This window comes from Schistocerca gregaria, chromosome 1 (genome assembly GCF_023897955.1).
Source record: "Schistocerca gregaria isolate iqSchGreg1 chromosome 1, iqSchGreg1.2, whole genome shotgun sequence".
Classification (NCBI taxonomy): domain Eukaryota; kingdom Metazoa; phylum Arthropoda; class Insecta; order Orthoptera; family Acrididae; genus Schistocerca; species Schistocerca gregaria.
Window position 1 is genome coordinate 12,297,037 of NC_064920.1, and position 24,224 is coordinate 12,321,260.

At 40.2% G+C, this 24,224-nt stretch overlaps 1 protein-coding gene across 1 annotated transcript in view; it reads right to left on the reverse strand.

Annotated features, from left to right (window-relative positions):
- LOC126326003 (zinc finger protein ZPR1) overlaps window positions 1–24,224 on the reverse strand; it is a 79,992-nt gene that overhangs the window by 21,623 nt on the left and 34,145 nt on the right. Inside the window, exons 2-4 of the mRNA XM_049995490.1 lie at window positions 14,632–14,884; window positions 8,240–8,397; window positions 5,439–5,724 (exon numbers count right to left, since the gene is read on the reverse strand). Coding sequence (XP_049851447.1) covers window positions 5,439–5,724; window positions 8,240–8,397; window positions 14,632–14,884 — 697 coding nt within the window. The remainder of the gene's footprint in view (window positions 1–5,438; window positions 5,725–8,239; window positions 8,398–14,631; window positions 14,885–24,224) is intronic.

The following is a 24,224-nucleotide window of genomic DNA, read 5'->3' on the forward strand; positions in this document are numbered from 1 at the left end:
AACAGATCGATCGTCAAATCGAAACCAGCTGTATTTTGACTGCCATCTTGCCCAGTGCACTACATATTTGTTTTTGTGATTGTATTTCGAAGTTACTGGTACGTTTTTGAAAATTTGTGAACAGTGATCAAGAAAGCCAAGAGAGCCGCAGAAATGGAAACACCCCAGCTTGTCACAACGAGACTGCCACGCCATAAGAACAAAGTGAGTAACTGTTACAAAACATTTTCAGACAAACATCAGTCGCAAACATAAGTCCAGCTTACAAAGTAACATCGCCTCTTACTAGTAGGTTTCCTGTTCTTCCATAGGATAGCCACAGCATTTTTGAAAAGGCTGTTTAACATCTGCATGATCCTGTTGGAAAATTGTTTTTGAAATACCATATAGCCTGGTGATGAGGTATACCCTCAAAACATATTGCACAATAATTAAATAATACATTAGTTAACAATGTTTGTGACTGGTAGCGGTATTTAAAAACATTTACATGTTTTTTGAGACAGTCACAGTAGAAAAATAGTCAAAATGGCTTCAAATTCTCAGCTCTAGCTGGTCATTCAAGATGCAGTCAGGTTTGTGGTGAATGTGGCTGTATATACATATTTCTCCCAAGCAATACACAATAGAACATTCTATGGCAATTTTCAATAGATTGGAAATAATTCCCCTGCATGCTGAATAAGAAACTACAAGAACCAAACACAATTAAAAAAATAACTCATAATAATGAGAATAGATCTGCCATCATCAATAAGCTTCACAGCAGCAATAAAAACAAATACAATAACCAAAATAGCTTTATATCTACAACAAACAACACTTTATATCAGTTACATCACCCACCCCTTTCTGTGAAATATGTTTGCGTGTCATTCAATGGTAATATGTCATACAAACCTGAAACTTGGCTACACTAAAATATGCAGATTAGTTTCTCCACAAATAACACAATGAAAGATAAACCAATTCATAGCTTAAGTTAAAAAAAATAAGCGCATAACAAATCTGGTATTTACTAACTGAACTGTTCTGTATGCACTATATTTATATATTGACTAAACTGGTAAGAGTTTCAATGTAATGTCAAGAGGATACATGCATGCACTCAGGATAAGCAACTTAAACTAATCAACTTTTCCTGATCACGTGGTCCAACACATAGAATAGCATTAAAGGAAAACTTAGAAATACATTTTGGTTAGAAATCAGTATAGAGGAAATTGTTGGAAGAAAAAGAAATTAAAAGCCACATTCAAAATAGAAAATTCTATGCAAACACTGCTGCTCTCAGTCATTAAGATGGAGACTGTCGGCCACTACTTTGTCAGTCATAAGAAGTAATGCCTGACATTTAGTACTCTCGGCACTGTCGATCAAGCAATATTGAATTCCCTAAGGGTTTCTGAAATGGAATGTCCCATGCATTTAGCTCGAGCTACCATTCCACATTCAAAGTCTGTTAATTCTCATTATCTTTTCACATGAATCAACTGAATGCAAATGACAGCTCTTCCAATGTACTGCCCTTTTGTACCTCGTGTGTGTGCATACCTTCGTTCATCACCCTGTATACAGATGGCGGTAGAATCAAATATTTTAATATGTTATTCTACAAGGGAAAAAAGAAAAGAAAGAAAGAAAGGGTCATATAATCATAGGTCTGCAAATGTTTACTTACGGAGTTGGCACTAATAAAAGATTTTGCCTGAAATTTAGTGACTTCGTTAATATGAAGCCCTCACAAAACTGTATGAGGTTAAAGTAAAGCACAATTTCCATTTATATTGTTGTTATTGATCTGATGAATGTAATAAAACATGTTTCAGACGTGCATCTGCAGCAGTTTTCCAGAACATCCAGTAAAATTTTTAATTTATTAACTACTTTGCCCAAAATGTTTTTTTAAATTCCAGACAAATGCACAAAGTTTTCAACAGAAGTTGTAGAGAATTTAATTTTGGAAAAATAATGGAAATAACAAATACCACAAAGATTCCAAGACTTACCAAGCGGGAAAGCGCCGGCAGACAGGCACAATGAACAAAACACACAAACACACACACAGAATTACTAGCTTTCGCAACCGATGGTTGCTTCTTCAGGAAAGAGGGAAGGAGAGGGAAAGACGAAAGGATGTGGGTTTTAAGGGAGAGGGTAAGGAGTCATTCCAATCCCGGGAGCGGAAAGACTTCCCTTAGGGGGAAAAAAGGACGGGTGTACACTCGCGCGCGCGCACACACACACACACACACACACACACACACACACACACACACACACATCCATCCGCACATACACAGACACAAGCAGACATATTTAAAGGCAAAGAGTAAGGGCAGAGATCTCTCCTTCCCTCTTTCCTGAAGAAGCAACCACCGGTTGCGAAAGCTAGTAATTCTGTGTGTGTGTTTGTGTGTTTTGTTCATTGTGCCTGTCTGCCGGCGCTTTCCCGCTTGGTAAGTCTTGGAATCTTTGTTTTTAATATATTTTTCCCATGTGGAAGTTTCTTTCTATTTTATTTACATCATCATTAATTTGAATACCATAGTACACGTGAATTAATATTAAACCCAAGAAAACAAAGTTCAGTGTTAAGAAAGTTGTACAGTGTACATACAATTTCACAATACATTCACAATAACTGTTCATATTAGCGAAGTTACTAAATTTCAGACAATATCTTTTATTAGCTGTAGCTCTGGAACTAAGCATTAGGGGACCTATATTTAAGTGAAATGTTTTCTTTACTTTTACTTGTAGAATAACATATTAAAATATTTGATGATGAAACTTCCTGGCAGATTAAAACTGTGTGCCCAACCGAGACTCGAACTCGGGACCTTTGCCTTTCGCGGGCAAGTGCTCTACCATCTGAGCTACCGAAGCACGACTAACGTCCAGTACTCACAGCTTTACTTCTGCCAGTATCTCGTCTCCTACCTTCCAAACTTTACAGAAGCTCTTCTGCGAACCTTGCAGAACTAGCACTCCTGAAAGAAAGGATATAGCGGAGACATGGCTTAGCCACAGCCTGGGGATGTTTCCAGAATGAGATTTTCACTCTGCAGCGGAGTGTGCACTGATATGAAATTTCCTGGCAGATTAAAACTGTGTGTGCCCGACCGAGACTCGAACTCGGGACCTTTGCCTTTCGCGGGCAAGTGCTCTACCATCTGAGCTACCGAAGCACGACTAATGTCCGGTACTCACAGCTTTACTTCTGCCAGTATCTCGTCTCCTACCTTCCAAACTTTACAGAAGTTGAACCCCAAAAAAGGTGTCTTCTGTGTATGTATGGATGGGTGTGTGTGTGTGTGTGTGTGTGTGTGTGTGTGTGTGTGTGTGTGTGTGTGTGTTTGTGTGTGTACGCGAGTATATACCTATCCTTTTTTCCCCCTAAGGTAAGTCTTTCCGCTCCCGGGATTGGAATGACTCCTTACCCTCTCCCTTAAAACCCACATCCTTTCATCTTTCCTTTGCGAAAGCTCGAAATTCTGCGCGTGTGTTTGTGTGTTTTATACATTGTGCCTATCTACCGGCACTTTCCCGCTTGGTAAATCTTGGAATCTTTGTTTTTAATATATTAAAATATTTGTATGTCGTCGGGAATCACAATGTATCCCACAACTTTTGTCACATCAGTGAATATCAGAATCATTAGCCCCCCCCCCCCCCCCCCCCAAAGTTTAAACTGTTGAATTCACTTACAAATGTTTTTGTAATCTAAGCAATTTTCAGCACATCATTTAACAATCTTCTACCAAACTGTGTTTGGTTTCACAACTATGGATAATGAAAATCTTACAACTGATATTTTCCTCTTCTACCATATACAGTAGAAACTGTCAGTCATGATCATTGTGTGGTCAATACCTGAAAAAAAAAAACTCATTTTCGAAGCAGTGGCATTAGCTTCAGCCACTATAGAATGCAAAGGAATAACTAAAACATTAATTCCTGTGGGAAGTGTGAGGATGATAATACTTTCCTTACAAAGTCACAGATTTCTGTGACAATTTGGTATCCTACATACACATACTTCACTGATTTCTGTGTGAATATGGTTTTTCTACATTCACATACTTTACTGTTTGTGGTGTTTCTGCAAAATCTAGAACAATACAGTTTCATTTTGATATGGGTTATTTTTAGATTAACTAACAGTTCACATCACATTTTTTTATGTAAATAAGTAATTATTTACAGTTTGTTGGCACCTGCATTTCCTCTCATCTGGTCTGGAGGTTGCACTACTACTTCGTCTACAAAACATAAGAAAATTTTCATATTCTGAACTTTTCTTCACACTGTTCATCACGCTTACTTTTATTTTCATAGCGCACAATTACTATTTTGGAACTAGTTATAGATATGTGTTTTAAAACTGTGCTTTTAAAGTCTTAAATATTGTGAGTTCATTATGTGTTTCCTCCTGTGTGGTTGTGTGGTTATTTACCCACAAGTTGCCAACCTAACAAAGTATATGTTGAAAACTAATGTCTATTCATGATGTTTATGAATGTGTGTGTGTGTGTGTGTGTGTGTGTGTGTGTGTGTGTGTGTGTGTGTGTGTGTGAGCACACGCCACATGGCATTGGGGGTATTGAGAGGGGGGAGGTGTGTTTGTGATTTGAGCTGTAGAGTTAATAATACCACCCAACACTTTTTCACTCACTTGACTGTGAACCCCTCCACATAACATTTAAATCAAAACTCAAACCAGATGATCACCAAAGCTTTCAATCACTCTCTAACAGCTATTACATTCATACTCAACACTCGAAAACTCAAACCACCAACAACACCCCCCCCCCCTCTCCCCACCCCGCACGCATATATCCAAGAGTGCGCACACTCGCTCGCTAACACACACACACAGATATAAACCACATGAATAGACATAAGTTTTCAATGTGTACTTTGTTAGCTTGGCAATTTGTAGGTAAACAAACCACACAGGAGGAAACACATAATGAACTCACAATATTTACGTATTTAAAAACACAGTTTTAGAACAAATATTTATAACGAGTGGTAAAAGACTAGTAGTGCACCACAAAAATTAACGTAAACATAGTGAAAAGTGTGAAGACAAAGTTTGGAATATATAAATGAGCTTATGTTTCAGAAATGTGATCTCCAGACCAGATGAGAGGAAACACAGATGCCAACAAACTGTAAGTAATTATTTATTTACATAAAAATGCAATGTGAACTGTTTGGTAATCTAAAAATAACACACATAAAAAACTACATTGTCCCAGACCCCACTGAAGATGACTTACAGTGAAAAAAGACTAAATGCATCTGGGAGAAATAAATTACATTGCAGAAAGCGGTTTTACTTAAAAGACAAATAAAGATATCGCATTAATCACATCTCGATTTCTATGTAATATCACAATTTTGTATCAACTAAATTCTACAAAGGATACTAGTCAACTTCATATTTGTCTGGCAAGGACAGTTACAGTCAGGACAGTTTGTTGGAAACTGTAGAACTTCCCCTTGCAGATCCTCCAAAGTGTGTTCTCCTTCTCCTAGCGGTTTCAAAATTCCTGGTTCATCACCACTACTCTCTTCGATCTCAGTATGCTCGTAGATGCCCAAGGAATGGTCTTGTTCTTTTGTTCGATTGAAATATGTAACAGTAACACCAGTATCCCTGTGTGGTGCATTAGGATTTTCTATGAACATATTCCCACTTATGTCAACAAAAATCTGAAATGCAAGAATTCAAATCTTTTAATATCAAAGGGTTTTATTTATTTATTTTAAGTGACATCAAATTACGCCTTGTCAAACATTTCACTTTTATTGGTTAAATATAGCAGTAAAGTTCTGGTAGTATTTAAATAATTTAGAAGTAAAGGTGAATGCTCATAGAATAGCAAAAGTGTTGAGTCTTCAAGAAACACACGTAAAAGGGAAAGAAAATTTGCTACCTTTCAGAATAAATAAAACAAAGGATTTGGTTTTCAAGAGAGCAATGTGTGATGACTTCAATGACTACCATAGCAGAATACTGTCAAGTGATCTTTCACAGAACCCAAAGAAATTCTGGTCATATGTAAAAACTGTTAGTGCCACCAAAGATGGTATCCAACCCTAGCAAATGAGAAAGGAACTGAAATTGAGTGTAGCAAAGCAAAAGCTTAAATGCATAACTCAATTTTCAAATGTTCCTTTACAAAAGGAAACTCAGAAGAAATGGCCCAGTTTAATCCTTGTACCACTGAAAAGATGAATGAAATAACATTAGTGGCAGTGGTGTTGACAAACAGCCGAAATCATTAAAACTGAACAAAGCTCCATGCTCCAAAGGGATTCCTGTCAGATTTTGTACTGAATTTGCAGCTGAGATGCCCCTCCCCTCTTCCAACTATAATCTATTGTAAATCCCTCAAAGAGAAAATGGTGCCCCGTTCTCCAATACCATTGAAATCAATGTGTTGTACAATCTTAGAACATATTCTGAGCTCAACCATAATGAGGTATCTTGACCAGAATGACCTAGTCAATGCCAACCAGCACAGATTTCGAAAACATCGATCATGTGAAACACACATACTGAAAGCACAACACAACATACTGAAAGCTTTGGATCAAGGCAATCAGGTAGATGCAGTATTTCTTGATTTCCAAAAAGCATTTGACTCAGTACCACACCTATGCTTTTGTCAAAAATACAATCATATGGGGGTATCACACGAAATTTGTGACTGGACTGAGGACTAGATTAGATTAGATTTTCATTCCACAGATCCATGCTGAGGAGATGCTTGTGGATGTAGGACACAGCAGCATTTTATCTTGGTCAGACGTAGAATTGACTTCAGGTGAATACCAGGGAAGTATGTTGGGACCCTTGCTGTTCATGTTGCATGTTAATGACCTTACAGACAATATTAATAGTAACCTCAGATTTTTTTCAGATGATGCAGTTATCTATAATGAAATACTATCAGAGAGGAGAAGCATAAATATTCAGTCAGATCTTGATCAGATTTCAAAATGGTGCAAAATTTTGCAATTTGCTCTAAATGTTCAGAAATGTAAAATTATGCACTTCACAAAATGAAAAAGATTGTAGCTTACATCTATAGTATCAATGAGCCATTGTTGGAATTGGCCCACTCATACAAAAACCTAGGTGTAACACTTTGTAGGGATATGAAATAATCACAGAGGTTCAGTCACGGGTAAAGCACGTGGTAGAATTCAGTTTATTGGTAGAATACTGGGGAAGTACAATCAGTCTACTAAAGAGATTGCTTACAAATCACTCGTGAGACCCATCCTAGAAAATTGCTCAAGTGTGTGGGATCTTTACCAGATACGCCTTACGAGGGATATTGAGCATATACAGAGAATGGTAGCATGAATGGTCACAGGTTTGTTTAATCCATGGCAGAGTGTCACAGAGACATTTAAGGAACTGAAATGGCAGACTCCTGAAGATGGACGTAAACTATCCCGAGAAAATCTATTAACAAAGTTTCAAGAACCGGCTTCAAATGATTACTCTAGGTATGTACTACAACTGTCTACGTATCACACACACAGGGATCGTGAAGATAAGATTAGAATAACTACTGCACGCACGCACACACACACACACACACACACACACACACACACACACACACACACACACACACACACACACACACACAGAGGCATTCAGACAATCATTCTTCCCGCAGTCCATATGTGAATGGAACAGGAAGAAGTCCTAATAACTGGTACAATGGGACGTACCCTCTGCCATGCACCTCACAGTCGTTTACAGAGTATGGATGTACATTTAGATGTAGAAATAAATCCTACCCCTAACCAAGTCACCCCCCCCCCCCCCCCACAAACACACAAAAACACACAAAAACACACACACACACACACACACACACACACACACACACACACACACACACATATTTGTGTGTGCGCCTTGTCGACGACTTGACACTTCTGTTATTTGGTGAGTGGTCTCATTTACTCTTAAATAATATACATTTTTATTGGTGATTAGCTTTTCTAAATTTTTCAACATCTTTGTACAAAACAAATCTGCTCTCTTCTTTAGAAAAGCATGTCACATTACATATCAAAACAACTAATTTATAGTGACATAGCTAAAGTTTTGAATTCTGTTCAAATAATGACAAGTCACTACAGCATAAAAAGTTTATAGTAATCAATAAAGACTATGTGAGAACTACAAAAATACACCAACCATAGAAAAAGGCATTTTCATCTCCTTTAAATCTTTCAACTTTGATATGAACTGCTCTATTTTTTCTGCAGCTTCTGGATTTTCTTCGCGCCTCTTTGGTTGATCTTGTTTCAACCCAGTTATACTTCTGTCAATTATACCTTCGACAGTTGTTATTTCTGAAATTTGTACATATCAATATTAGTCAGAGCCATTTAAAGACTTTAACAATAATAAAGTATGTACCAAAAGCAAGGATTCATTTTCATGAAGTTATTTGTATAATAAATTCTTCTTTCACAGGTCTTTAACAGTCTCTCCATAGAAGAAAGTATAGCCATTATTTTCTGGAAACTTGGTGGCAAAACATTTGATGTCAGCCTTCTTGTCAATGAATTCTGATAAAAAGGAGGTGTGCTTCGAGAGGAACGTCCCAGACAACCGTCGACACACAACAATGTATTCTGGAGCACTGACGAGGCCACTGGGAAGACCCCACACACTTCCGTTCATTGGCTGAGGAGCGAGCTGGTCATTCTACAAAAGCCACTGTCTGGGGTACTCTTCCTTTTTTTGCTATAGGAGACAGCATGTCACATCTAGCTAATGTGTCACCCAGATGAGGAGATCATTCCGCTCGTATGGAAATGTATGATGACGTTTTGGAGGGTGTGGAAAATGAAAAGCTGTTAAATAAACTCGTCTGGTCAGATGAGCCATATTCACATACATGGTTTTGTCAACCGTCACAACTGCCAGATGTGGGCTGACAACTACCTTCATGAGGTGCAAGAAAGAGAGAGAAACATCTCAAAACTTAAAGTATGGCTAGGGATGAGTACGGATAAGATTTATGGTCTATTCTATCTATGCTGAGCAAATGATAAGAGAAACCAGGTACCTCGACATGCTGGAGCTTTTCCTGGAACCAAAATTGAAGACTGATGGAACTCTAAATTTTGTCGTGTACCAGCAAGACAAGTCTTCTCCCCATTTTTTCTCATTGTTTGATGTTACCTTGCCCATATGATCGTTGGATGCTGGATCACTAGAGTTTCACTGTAAAAGTGGGCCCCGAAGTCACCTTACCTTACCCACTTTTAAGACTTCTTCATCTGGGTTACACAGAGTTCGACATGTGCACAGTTAGAATCAGTATCCTCCACCTGTCGTATGACTGGATTGTGGAAGCAGTTAACAGCATCACATTTGATCAATTACAGAATGTGTTTGGGCTGTGACAGAAAGACAGTCACTCTGTATTGACATGTCGGCTGACGACATTAAACTTAAATTATTTCTTATACCTCATAAGTGCCCTTGCTGTCTAGATCTATGTTTTTATATTAATCACGTTTCATGAAAATTAATCGTTATTTCAGTTACCGTGTATATGCGCCATGTTTAGATATGCCTAGAATCTAGGGAAATGATGCACAGAGGCCACCACACATATCGAGATAACAGCATGACAAGTGAGAATGAATTGTAAAACTATCACATACTAATATTTGTTGCTGAAGTATACTTTTCTTTATTCATTGTTTAGTCCAACAAATGTTTATACAAATCTAAGGCAAGTACAATATGATATAAAATTAGATATTAGTGGGAGAGAGAAGTTCACCAGCTTCTATATGGTGTTTGCAGAGATAGTTAAAAGTAAATCTATCTCTCTCTCTCTCTCTCTCTCTCTCTCTCTCTCTCTCTCTCTCTCAAATGTCAAAAAATCCAAATTACTGAAAATTAATAACTTAAATAAATAAAATCAGTCTGTCTACACGTGGAGACTTCACTTGCTTATTACATACTGTTGTCAGTTTTTCCTGTACATTAATTAGTATTGATTAAATTGGGCCTATATACATATTATAAAACATACTTGTGTCCATTATTCAATATAAAGATATGTCATTCAGTTAAAACCTGAAAGAATCATCATGTAGTGCTACTTTGTCACATTCTGTTCACATCTCATTTGTTATCATAGTTTACGACTATATGGGGTTTCTTAATTTTTTTCAAACATGTTTGTAATTACTCATCTCTGTTCATCTCTAATTTTCACAGTAATTAACCGACAGAGTGGGTAATTCATTTCATCACATTGTACCTGTCTTTGTTAAGGAGTTGCTGATGTCTTCCTAACTTTATCCATCCAGATATTATCTGCACGACAGCTGTAATGAAATTTAAGACTCTGCCAGTTCCGCAACATTTTCAAGCATGCTACGTGTTGTCATCGAAATTGTAACCCTCCTATAAGAATCCCTTTGACACCCTACTGTCCTACCAGCTACCTCATCAGGTCACCCCTTCTCCCACCAATTCACCTCACGTCACCTGCTGTGATCAACAAACACAACTGGTGATCTCCTCGGACACTCCGCTCGCCCGGTTGCAGACTTCAAACAGTCTGCCAGAACTGAACCAATATTTGTGCTCACAATGTCCCAGTGCATATAGCTGAAGATGTTAATGCTTAGAAAAGTCTAGAGCAAGGCTGATGATGCTTTCTGAGCCTAAGCATCAATACATTATAATTTGCATGTATAAATTAAAGTTCACTATATAAATTGCAAGTATTTTAGATCACGAATTTTCTACTTCATTTTAAAATGACCTTTTTAAGGGAAAATTTAGTTGAGGAAGCTGACAAACTAAGCGACAGAATAGCTGCCCAATTAATGAAACATGTAGTAACGGTGACACGCTACCCAGCTTTCTACATCTACATCTACATCTACATCCATACTCCGCAAGCCACCTGACAGTGTGTGGCGGAGGGTACCCTGAGTACCTCTATCGGTTCTCCCTTCTATTCCAGTCTCGTATTGTACGTGGAAACAAGGATTGTCGGTATGCTTCTGTGTGGGCTCTAATCTCTCTGATTTTATCCTCATGATCTCTTAGAGAGATATACGTAGTAGGGAGCAATATACTGCTTGATTCTTCGGTGAAGGTATGTTCTCGAAACTTTAACAAAAGCCCGTACCGAGCTACTGAGCGTCTCTCCTGCAGAGTCTTCCACTGGAGTTTATCTATCATCTCCGTAACGCTTTCGCGATTACTAAATGATCCTGTAACGAAGCGCGCTGCTCTCCGTTGGATCTTCTCTATCTCTTATATCAACCCTATCTGGTGCGGATCCCACACTTCTGAGCAGTATTCAAGCAGTGGGCGCACAAGCGTAGTGTAACCTACTTCCTTTGTTTTCGGATTGCATTTCCTTAGGATTCTTCCAATGAATCTCAGTCTGGCATCTGCTTTACCGACGATCAACTTTATATGATCATTCCATTTTAAATCACTCCTAATGCGTACTCCCAGATAATTTATGGAATTAACTACTTCCAGTTGCTGACCTGCTATTTTGTAGCTAAATGATAAGGGACCTATCTTTCTATGTAGTCGTATCACATTACACTTGTCTACATTGAGATTCAATTGCCATTCCGTGCACCATGCGTCAATTCGCTGCAGATCCTCCTGCATTTCAGTACAATTTTCTATTGTTGCAACCTCTCGATACACCACAGCATCATCTGCAAAAAGCCTCAGTGAACTTCCGATGACATCCACCACGTCATTTATGTATATTGTGAATAGCAACGGTCCTATGACACTCCCCTGCGGCACACCTGAAATCACTCTTACTTCGGAAGACTTCTCTCCATTGAGAATGACATGCTGCGTTCTGTTATCTAGGAACTCTTCAATCCAATCACACAATTGATCTGATAGTCCATATGCTCTTACTTTGTTCATTAAACGACTGTGGGGAACTGTGTCAAACGCCTTGCGGAAGTCAAGAAACACGGCATCTACCTGTGAACCCGTGTCGAAGGCCCTCTGAGACTCGTGGACGAATAGCGCGAGCTGGGTTTCACACAACCGTCTTTTTCGAAACCCATGCAATAACATCTTGTAGAAAACAATGAAAATAGCACTACCTGTCTCTGACCTGTAGTCAAAACAAACACTAGCACTACTAGCACTATGGCTGACTAAAGGGACTCTCTCTGACTGTATTCAAAACAAACACGAAATCTATGGACCACTATTACTAGCACTCGACAATAAAAGCTTCCTAAAAGCAAAAACACACCGAAGAAGAAGTGACAAGTAAGAAAAATACAGTTAATACTTAAATTAAGGTAGCTTGCTGCACAGTAGACGTGAAGCAGACGGCGGCTAGGGCGACACTTTCGAAGCTAATAGTTGCTTCATCGGGGAGGAGAGATGAATAGGTTGGGAAAGGTTAAAAAGTAGAGCAGACCATTCAGATAGCAAGGTGAGAGGGACCCAGCTGTCGGGAGATGAGAGCAATCAATGGTGAGAGGGGAGGTGTCAGAGAAAGCTTCAGTCCAGTGGTGGTAAGGACAGAGTGACAAAGGTCGCAGTTACGAATTATCATAGAAAGAAGAGTCACAATTGATGAAATAGTGCCACAGTGACAAATACTGTCTAAAAGGTATGTCTGTTAAGTATCCCACAGAGATCGCGACGAAACCGTGCACTGCAAATCGGGAAGGTAGCATTGACCCAGACAGTATGAAACTGTCTCCACACAGTGAATTTGGCCTCAGAGCACCTGTTACTGCCGTGTGCCGCTTGGGTCATCGGCATATAAAATTTTATATTTGGCAGAGCCATTGTCACAAATACTATCTATAGATCAAAGACACTGTAGTCTAGTGCCAACTTCATTTGAAAAGTATTGCATATACCTGTTACCTTCAATTATTTGATGTATATATTCTCATCCCCCATGCCCCACAAGCAAAGGCAAAGAAACTTAACACAATGCATGCCTGAACGATACAGATAGCTGCTTTGTAGGTACAGCAGCAACAGAAAGGTTGTAGCAACCTTTTCAGCAGTGGCAGGCATAACAGTCTAGACGATGGACCAAATCTAGCTTCATAACTTTGTCCACATTACTTTTCCCATGGACACACAGCTGAACTGTATGGCTCAATGAGGAAGGCATCCTCTAGGGTAAAAAAATTCCAGAGGTGAAACAGTCCACTATTCAAATATCTGGGGAGGATCTACACAGAAGGGTGTATTCATCGTAAAAATTGAAATTAGGTTATAGTGTGGAATATTAGATCCCCTAATCAGGTAGGTAGGGTGGAGAAATTTAAAAAGTGAAATAGATCGATAGAGGATTAGCGACTTGAAGAGGCAGGAAGAAAAGAGCTTCCCCTCTCAAACTCTATTGGAAAAGCTTTCTCTGCCCCCACACTTCTATTCTATTCCTCTACTGCCTGCCTCTTCCCCCTTCACATCAGCTATTCTGGCCATCAAGATGATCCCCTGCCCCAGCGAAACCAAAGTGCTGCAAAATGTGAACGGGAGGGGGGGGGGGGGGGGGGGGGCGCTGGGGTGGGTAGGGAGAACAGATGGGAGAGGGGTGAGGGATGGAGAGAGGGGGGGGGGGGGGGAGGGCAGGGGGGTACATGTTCAACTTCCTTTTCGTAATCTATCCACTGCAAAACAATTCCATAACAGGTTGAAATTTTAATCCGGGATGTCAATAGCGAGCAACAAACCACTGTATTGTCAACACACAGTGGAAAAAAGGAATGCTCGACAAATAACATGGTACAAGTAAAAACCAAGCTAAAATCAAGGTAAAAAAAAATGCAGCAATAATAGTTCTACTAGGGACACCGAAATATAATCATGAAAAAAAATCACATTTCCTATTTTACAAGTAACTGGATAGATAAAAAAAAAAAAACTACTCACCAAGTGGTGGCAGGAGAACACACAAATAAAAGGTATTACAGTTTGCTATCTTTTGGAGCCAGTGGCTCCTTCTTCTGGCAGAAGGGGTGAAGGGAAAGCAAGACGGTTGAAAGAAAAGTACTGGTGAGGTTTAGGAAAAGGTGTGGAGGTCAGACAGTAATTCTCCTCAGACTTGGTGTTCTGGGCGTCTTTTCCAATCTCACCCCTTTTTCTAAACCTCGCCAGCCCTCTTCCTTCAACGCTCTTCCTTCTCCCAAAACCAATTTTCCAGAGGAAGGAGTCACTGGCTCCAGAAGCTAGCAAACTGTTATAACTTTTATTTGTGTGTTCTCTTGCCACTGCTTGGTGAGCAGATTTTTTATCTGTCCAATTACTTACATCTTCAAAAATTGATTATTTTCATTGATATTTTATGTATGAAAAGGGAACAATACATGTAAAACAGAAAAAAGTCAAGAGAAATCTACAGGTTATTAAGTGGTAGTCAAAACTGGGTGAAACATTTATTTATTTAGACTCCTATGCATATTTTTATGTGTATTGAGATATATAAACAAATTTATTAGCAATAATGAAAACAATGATGTCAAATGGAGCTTAATACACAATTCCTAACAACTTTAGATGTAGACAAATGAGAAAAAAATAATACTAACCTCCTTTCTGTGACTGAGCTGGAATTTCAAATTCGACTTCTGGAATTTCTACCGAAGTATAATCTGACTTCACAACTTGCCGATTTAAATCTCTCTGAGTACTGATTTTCAACACAATTTTTACACCAGCTTCTGCAACTTTACCACCCGACTGAATTTCATTGTTCTGGAATCCACACTTTTCACAATCGAAGGACATTAACACGACATCCTTATAAAATGGAATTTTTGTAAGCAATAACCTTGTAATGCCCTGAAAAATTGAAAGAAAAATGTTTCAAATTGTTATAACTTCAAGTTGAACAAATGTATTTCAACGACGACACAATGCATGCCAATCACAGATCAAGTAAACAAAGTAAGACATGTGTACACTTTAACAGTCAAATCAGAACTGTGTACGAGTCTAGCGGCCGCTGGCTGGCTAGCCGCTTAGGTGGTGCTGCTACTGCATGGCTGGCAGACAGTGCCGCATGTAGAGGACACGCGTAACTGCGCAGCGTCACTTTGAAAGATCGGCGAGTCACAACACCAAAATTAATGGGAAAGATGCTTCTGCGGCAATGCTCAAACGAAAACCTCCAACTCTTAGCAATACTTCACACATGGAATCCATGTGATCTCATATTGCCTCAGCTTTAACTTGTGCTGGAGCCACAAATATCTCACACACTGTTATACACAATCCAGATCACTCTGGCACATTGCTATCATTACCCCGTACATCCGACACCCACAGTAAACGATGTACGGTTTACGAAACTATGTGCCGTGTTGCACCGATTCTCACTTTATTTTTGTCCTTTGATAAATGCTGTGCAATGAGAAGGATTATAGATTATGTTCAGTAGGTAACATCATGTAGAGCAATGTAATATTTTGTGTCTGCTATTTTTTTAGATTTGGTGGAACAAGCTTAATTTCTTCCAGCAAAGTGTGTAGCCTTAGTGTGATCTGTTTATATCCCCTTCAATTACCCACATAGTTAGTAGCATACCCAGCATTTAATTGGTTCCCCCCCCCCCCCCCCCCCCCGGGAGTATATGACTCAATGGAAAACACAGTCAGCATCATTTACAGTCTCAGCAAAGCTGTCAAGTTGTTGGCCCAAGACACTGTGGCCCAGTGATTGAAATCCAGAGATGAATGGAATGTCCCACAATGTAGGGGGGGCAAACAGTCTCCACAGATGTGTCAATTGTATTCTGCAAACTTGTTTGGTAGAATAAACAGAGATGTTTAGATCAAACAAAAACATTTGATTACAGGTAGTTGATAAGAGCAAAACTGGAACGTAAGACATGCACAAATATCAACATTGGCAGCAAACTGCCTGTTTAAGGCAGTCATCCATCTGCATGTATCATATAAAAGAGTGAAGTACTACCGCAAAACACTATATTAACCTTCTGTCGGGTGCAGTGTTTTTCACGAGATGGGGCACTGTGTATCAAATTGATCATATTGCTTATTCACGTGAGTATTTATTAAATTTCATTAACAAAACACACAGTAAATTAAAAATATCTTTAAAGAAAGACACAGAAAACATAAGAGCACAACAGGAATAGATTTGTTATTCATTCAGATTTCTTTTCATCAGTGTTGGATTGTGGTATAACAAATGATAACATTGGCTTTTTTTTTCCACTTACTTTTTTATTACATTTCACTAATTAAACTCAGTATAAATATCAAATATCTTTACGGAACGGCAAAGATGACATTATAGCACAACAAAAATGGTAACATTACATATTCAGTTGCATCATCACTTTTCGACTGTGGACTATGAGGAATTTTACCACAGTCAAACAAAAAGGTTCAATGTCCATCAAGCAGATTGGCTTTTGGCACATTTTGCAACAGATTTTCTCAATCTTTTCTTTACTGTGCAGGTATTACACCTTTTCCTCTTGCTTGCAGTTGTTTTTTCTTGTTTTTCTACTTTTGTCTTCTGGTTCATCTTCACACGTTGGCCTATAATGTTGAAGCCTCAGTTAAAGATCCCTGTGCACTCCTGTGGTGTCCAAACTTCTTCGAACCTAGTGAGGTAGAACTAATGCACAAGTTGTTTCAGGAATCCTTTTCTTCTGACAAATTCTCATTGATGCCACAAAAGATTACTTGTGATTGATTCCACTCATATTGATCACTGAAAAAAATATAACCACGGGCCAACGGCACATGTTTTTTGCAACACTGTACAAAGAGGTCAACTTATCGATAGTGTCGACTCCACCTTTGGTGCTATTATAAAATGTTACAATTGATGGCTTTAGTTTATCTCCAGTGTCAGCATCTACTGAATTATCGTCACACACTACTTACCAAGTTATGTCGATAATCGAAGAAATTATCTGTTGAAATTTAACGGGAAAGGGTGCAGTGTATCAAACTGAGAAATCGGCAAATACCTCGACAACACAGCAGTTTCGTTGATACTAAAGCACACGACAATGGAAAGTGTTCAGAGAAGGGAAGCTAGTAGTGAAAAGGCACCAGTGCTGCCAATTGCTGACAAATACGAGGTGCATTTAAGTTCTAAGGTCTCCAATTTTTTTTCTCCGGACTGGAAAGAGATAGAATTCGCATTGTTTTAAAATGAGGCCGCTTTCATTGTCAATATGTCCCAGAGATGGCAGCACCGTACGGCAGATGGAATTTTACTGCCAGCGGCGAGAATGAGAACAGTTTTAAATACTTAAAATGGCGACGTTTCCCTTACTTGAACAGCGTGCAATCATTCGTTTTCTGAATTTGCGTGGTGTGAACCCAATTGAAATTCATTGACAGTTGAAGGAGACATATGGTGATGGAATTATGGATGTGTCGGAAGTGTGTTCGTGGGTGCGACAGTTTAATGAAGGCAGAACATCGTGTGACAACAAACCGAAACAACCTCGGGCTTGCACAAGCCGGTCTGATGACATGATCGAGAAAGTGGAGAGAATTGTTTTGGGGGATCGCCAAATGACTGTTGAACAGATCACCTCCAGAGTTGGCATTTCTGTAGGTTCTGTGCACACAATCCTGCATGACGACCTGAAAATGTGAAAAGTGTCATCCAGGTGGGTGCCACGAATGATGATGGACGACCACATGGCTCCCCGTGTGGCATGTTGCCAAGCAATGCTGACGCGCAACGACAGCATGAATGGGACTTTCTTTTCATCGGTTGTGACAATGGATGAGACGTGGATGCCATTTTTCAATCCAGAAACAAAGCGCCAGTCAGCTCAATGGAAGCACACAGATTCACCGCCACCAATAAAATTTCGGGTAACCGCCAGGGCTGAAAAAATGATGGTGTCCATGTTCTGTGACAGCAAGGGCGTAATCCTTACCCATTGCGTTCGAAAGGGCACTACTGTAACAGGTGCATCCTACGAAAATGTTTTGAAGAACAAATTCATTCCTTCCTGCACTGCAACAAAAACATCCAGGAAGGGCTGTGCATGTGCTGTTTCACCAAGACAACGCACCAGCACATCGAGCTAACGTTATGCAACAGTTTCTTCGTGATAACAACTTTGAAGTGATTCCTCATGCTCCCCACTCACCTGACCTGGCTCCTAGTGACTTTTGGCTTTTTCCAACAATGAAAGACACTCTCCGTGGCCACACATTCACCAGTCGTGCTGCTATTGCCTCAGCGATTTTCCAGTGGTCAAAACAGACTCCTAAAGAAGCCTTCACCGCTGCCACGGAATCATGGAGTCAGCATTGTGAAAAATGTGTATGTCTGCAGGGCGATTACGTCGAGAAGTAACGCCAGTTTCATCGATTTCGGGTGAATAGTTAATTAGAAAAAAAATCAGAGGCCTTAGAACTTGAGTGCACCTCGCAATTTACAGAAAATATAGATATGTATCAATTTGAACAGCCGCGCCTGACAGAAGGTGAATTTTTGAGAATCTTACAACATAATCATCATAGTGTCTAAGAGACACATTTAAAGTAAGAAAGGAAAAAGGTCATAAACCCAAAGAACAGTTTGAACATCACATTTCTTTGCTAGGTACTGTCCAACTGGATGTGGTCCACCGTGGCCTTACTCCGATGTTAAACATGACTTACCCAGCCAGGTACAGGGAGACCTACAACTTAACGTGGTGCCTGAACTACGACACAGCTCAGCTCTTTTTACATTAACATTGCCTCAGGTGAAAAAATTACAAAGTGATGAATAAAAATCCTAGAAAGAAAGAGAGCGAGCTTGAGACCTCTCAATCTGTAACCTGGCACTCTACCACTGAACCACAACATACAGTTATTTATGACAGTACTTTCAAAATAGGTAATAATATTTTAGTTAAAACAGACCTAACAATTTTTCTTACATTTTTTGCCATAGGGAGTCTGCTTTTGATGTCCTCCTTACTCCGTCCGTCATTGGTTATTTTACTGCCTAGGTAGCAGATTCCTTAACTTCACTGACTTCGTGACCATCAATCCTGATGTTAAGTTTCTCGCTGTTCTCATTTCTACTACTTCTCATTACCTTCGTCTTTCTCCGATTTACTCTCAAACCATACTGTGTACTCATTAGACTGTTCATTCCGTTCAGCAGATCATTTAATTCTTCTTCACTTTCACTCAGGATAGTAATGTCATCAGCGAATCATATCATTGATATCCTTTCACCTTGTATTTTAATTCCACTCCTGAACCTTTCTTTTACTTCCATCATTGCTTCCTCGATGTAAAGATTGAAGAGTAGGGGCGAAAGGCTACAGCCTTGTCTTACACCCTTCTTAATATGAGCACTTCGTTCTTGATCATCCACTCTTATTATTTCCTCTTGGTTGGTGTACATATTGTATATGACCCGTATCTCCCTATAGCTTACCCCTACTTTTTTCAGAATCTTGAACAGCTTGCACCATTTTATATTGTCGAACGCTTTTTCCAGGTTGACAAATCCTATGAACGTGTCCTGATTTTTCTTTAGCCTTGCTTCCATTATTAGCCGTAACGTCAGAATTGCCTCTCTCATGCCTTTACTTTTCCTAAAGCCAAACTGATCGTCACCTAGCGCATTCTCAATTTTCTTTTCCTTTCTTCTGTATATTATTCTTGTAAGCAATGTGAATAGTCGTTTTGTTGCAACTTCCCCTAATGATTTTAGAAATTCTGATGGAATGTTATCTATCCCTTCTGCCTTATTTGACCATAAGTCCTCCAAAGCTCTTTTAAATTCTGATTCTAATACTGGATCCCCAATCTCTTCTAAATCGACTCCTGTTTCTTCTTCTATCACAGACGACAAACCTTCACCCTCAGAGGCTTTCAATGTATTCTTTCCACCTATCTGCTCTCTCCTCTGCAGTGGAATTCCCGTTGCACTCTTAATGTTACCACCGTTGCTTTTAATGTCACCAAAGGTTGTTTTGACTTTCCTGTATGCTGAGTCTGTCCTTCCGACAATCATATCTTTTTCGATTGTAGTTGGGAGCTCCAATGTTATGCGCGTAATGGGGCCCCTTAGGGACACGGCGGCTAAGGAGGGGAAGAAATCCAGTGTGCACTCTGTGTGCATTCTGGGAGGAGTCATTCCTGATGTGGAAAGGGTCCTTCCAGATGCCATGAAGAGCACAGGGCGCAGCCAGCTGCAGGTGGTGGCACATGTCGGCACTAATGACGTGTGTCGCTTTGGATCTGAGGAAATTCTCTCTGGATTCCAGTGGCTATCTGATTTGGTGAAGGCTGCTGGTCTTGCTTACGAGACGAAGGCAGAGCTCACCATCTGCAGCATCGTTGACAGAACCGACTGCGGACCTTTGGTACAGAGCCGGGTGGAGAGTCTGAATCAGAGGCTCAGACGGTTTTGCGACCGTATTGGCTGCAGATTCCTTGACTTGCGCCATAGGGTGGTGGGGTTTCGGGTTCCGCTGAATAGGTCAGGAATTCACTACACTCAGCTGGCGGCTACACGGGTAGCGGAGGCTGTGTGGCGTGGACTGGGCGGTTTTTTAGGTTAAAAGGCCTCGGGAAAGTGCGGGGTGGGCTGCAATGTCAAAGGGTGCTTGGCAATTACAGGACGTGCTTGCATCAAGGAACAGTCGGAATTATAGTTGTAAATTGTTGTAGTTGCGCTGGAAAAGTCCCTGAGCTTCAAGCGCTAATAGAAAGCACAGAAGCTGATATCGTTATAGGTACAGAAAGCTGGCTAAAGCCTGAAATAAGTTCTGCAGAAATTTTTACGAAGTCTCAGACGGTGTTCAGGAAAGATAGATTAGGCAGAATTGGTGGTGGAGTGTTTGTGTCTGTCAGTAGTGGTTTATCTTGTAGTGAAGTCGAAGTAGATACTCCGTGCGAATTGGTGTGGGTGGAGGTTATACTTAACAGCCGAATTAAGTTAATAATTGGCTCCTTCTACCGACCCCCAGACTCCGATGATACAGTTGCAGAACAGTTCAGAGAAAGTTTGAGTCTCGTAACAAATAAATACCCCACTCATACGGTTATAGTTGGTGGGGACTTCAACCTATCCTCGGTATGTTGGCAAAAATACTTGTTCAAAACCGGTGGTAGGCAGAAAACGTCTTCCGAGATTGTCCTAAATGCTTTCTCCGAAAATTATTTCGAACAGTTACTCCACGAACCCACGCGAATTGTAAATGGTTGCGAAAACACACTTGACCTCTTGGCCACAAACAATCCAGAGCTGATAGAGAGCATCATGACTCATACAGGGATTAGTGATCACAAGGTCATTGTAGCTAGGCTCAATACCATTTCTTCCAAATCCATCAGAAACAAACGCAAAATAATTTTATTTAAAAAAGCAGATAAAGTGCCACTAGAAGCCCTCCTAAAAGACAATTTCCATTCCTTCCGAACTGACTATGCGAATGTAGACGGGATGTGGCTCAAATTCAAAGATATAGTAGCAACAGCAATTGAGATATTCATACCTCATAAATTGGTAAGAGATGGAACGGATCCCCCGTGGTACACAAAAAAGGTCCGAACGCTGTTGCAGAGGCAATGGAAAACGCATGCGAAGTTCAGAAGAACGCGAAATCCCGAAGATGGGCTAAAATTTACAGACGCGCGAAATTTGGCACGTACTTCGATGCGAGATGCCTTTAATAGGTTCCACAACGAAACATTGTCTCGAAATTTGGTAGAAAATCCAAAGAAATTCTGGTCGTATGTAAAGTACACAAGCGGCAAGACGCAGTCAATACCTTCGCTGCACAGTGCCAATGGTACTGTTATTGACGACTGTGCCGCTAAAGCGGAGTTATTGAACGCAGTTTTCCGAAATTCCTTCACCAGGGAAGACGAATGGAATATTCCAGAATTTGAAACACGAACATCTGCTAGCATGAGTCTCTTAGAAGTAGATACCTTAGGGGTTGCGAAGCAACTCAAATCACTTGATACGCGCAAGTCTTCAGGTCCAGATTGTATACAGATTAGGTTCCTTTCAGATTACGCTGATACTATAGCTCCCTACTTAGCACTCATATACAACCGCTCGCTCACCGATAAATCTGTACCTACAGATTGGAAAATTGCGCAGGTCGCACCAGTGTTCAAGAAGGGTAGTAGGAGTAATCCATTTAACTACAGACCTACATCATTGACGTCGGTTTGCAGTAGGGTTTTGGAGCATATACTGTATTCATACATTATGAATCACCTCGAAGGGAACGATCTATTGACACGTAATCAGCATGGCTTCAGAAAACATCGCTCTTTTGCAACGCAGCTAGCTCTTTATTCGCACGAAGTAATGGCCGCTATTGACAGGGGATCTCAAGTTGATTCCATATTTCTAGATTTCCGGAAAGCTTTTGACACCGTTCCTCACCAGCGACTTCTAATCAAGCTGCGGAGCTATAGGGTATCGTCTCAGTTATGCGACTGGATTCGTAATTTCCTGTCAGGAAGGTCGCAGTTCGTAGTAATAGACGGCAAATCATCGAGTAAAACTGAAGTGATATCAGGTGTTCCCCAGCGAAGCGTCCTGGGACCTCTACTGTTCCTGATCTATATAAATGACCTGGGTGACAGTCTGAGCAGTTCTCTTAGACTGTTCGCAGATGATGCTGTAATTTACCGTCTAGTAAGGTCATCCGAAGACCAGTATCAGTTGCAAAGCGATTTAGAAAAGATTGCTGTATGGTGTGTCAGGTGGCAGTTGACGCTGAATAACGAAAAGTGTGAGATGATCCACATGAGTTCCAAAAGAAATCCGTTGGAATTCGATTACTCGATAAATAGTACAATTCTCAAGGCTGTCAATTCAACTAAGTACCTGGGTGTTAAAATTACAAACAACTTCAGTTGGAAGGACCACATAAATAATATTGTCGGGAAGACGAGCCAAAGGTTGCGTTTCATTGGAAGGACACTTAGAAGATGCAACAAGTCCACTAAAGAGACAGTTTACACTACACTCGTTCGTCCTCTGTTAGAATATTGCTGCGCGGTGTGGGATCCTTACCAAGTGGGATTGACGGAGGACATCGAAAGGGTGCAAAAAAGGGCAGCTCGTTTTGTATTATCACGTTATAGGGGAGAGAGTGTGGCAGATATGGTACACGAGTTGGGATGGAAGTCATTACAGCATAGACTTTTTCGTCGCGGCGAGACCTTTTTACGAAATTTCAGTCACCAACTTTCTCTTCCGAATGCGAAAATATTTTGTTGAGCCCACATAGGTGGGAATGATCATCAAAATAAAATAAGAGAAATCAGAGCTCGAACAGAAAGGTTTAGGTGTTCGTTTTTCCCACTCGCTGTTCGGGAGTGGAATAGTAGAGAGATAGTATGATTGTGGTTCGATGAACCCTCTGCCAAGCACTTAAATGTGAATTGCAGAGTAGTCATGTGGATGTAGATGTAGATGTAGATGTAGATGTCTTCACATTTTTCCTGCAGCCATTTCGTCTTAGCTTCCCTGCACTTCCTATTTATTTCATTCCTCAGCGACTTGTATTTCTGTATTCCTGATTTTCCCGGAACATGTTTGTACTTCCTCCTTTTATCAATCAACTGAAGTATTTCTTCTGTTACCCATGGTTTCTTCGCAGCTACCTTCTTTGTACCTGTTTTCCTTCCCAACTTCTGTGATGGCCCTTTTTAGAGATGTCCATTCCTCTTCAACTGTGCTGCCTACTGCGCTATTCCTTACTGCTGTATCTATAGCGTTAGAGAACTTCAAACGTATCTTGTCATTCCTTAGAACTTCTGTATCCCGCTTCTTTTCGTATTGATTCTTCCTGACTAATGTCTTGAACTTCAGCCTACTCTTCATCACTACTATATTGTGATCTGAGTCTGTATCTGCTCCTGGGTATGCCTTACAATCCAGAATCTGATTTCGGAATCTCTGTCTGACCATGATGTTATCTAATTGAAATCTTGCTGTATCTCCCGGCCTTTTCCAAGTATACCTCCTCCTCTTGTGATTCTTGAACAGGGTATTCGCTATTACTAGCTGAAACTTGTTACAGAACTCAATTAGCCTTTCTCCTCTTTCATTCCTTGTCCCAAGCCCATATTCTCCTGTAACCTTTTCTTCTACCCCTTCCCCTACAACTGCATTCCAGTCGCCCATGACTATTAGATTTTCG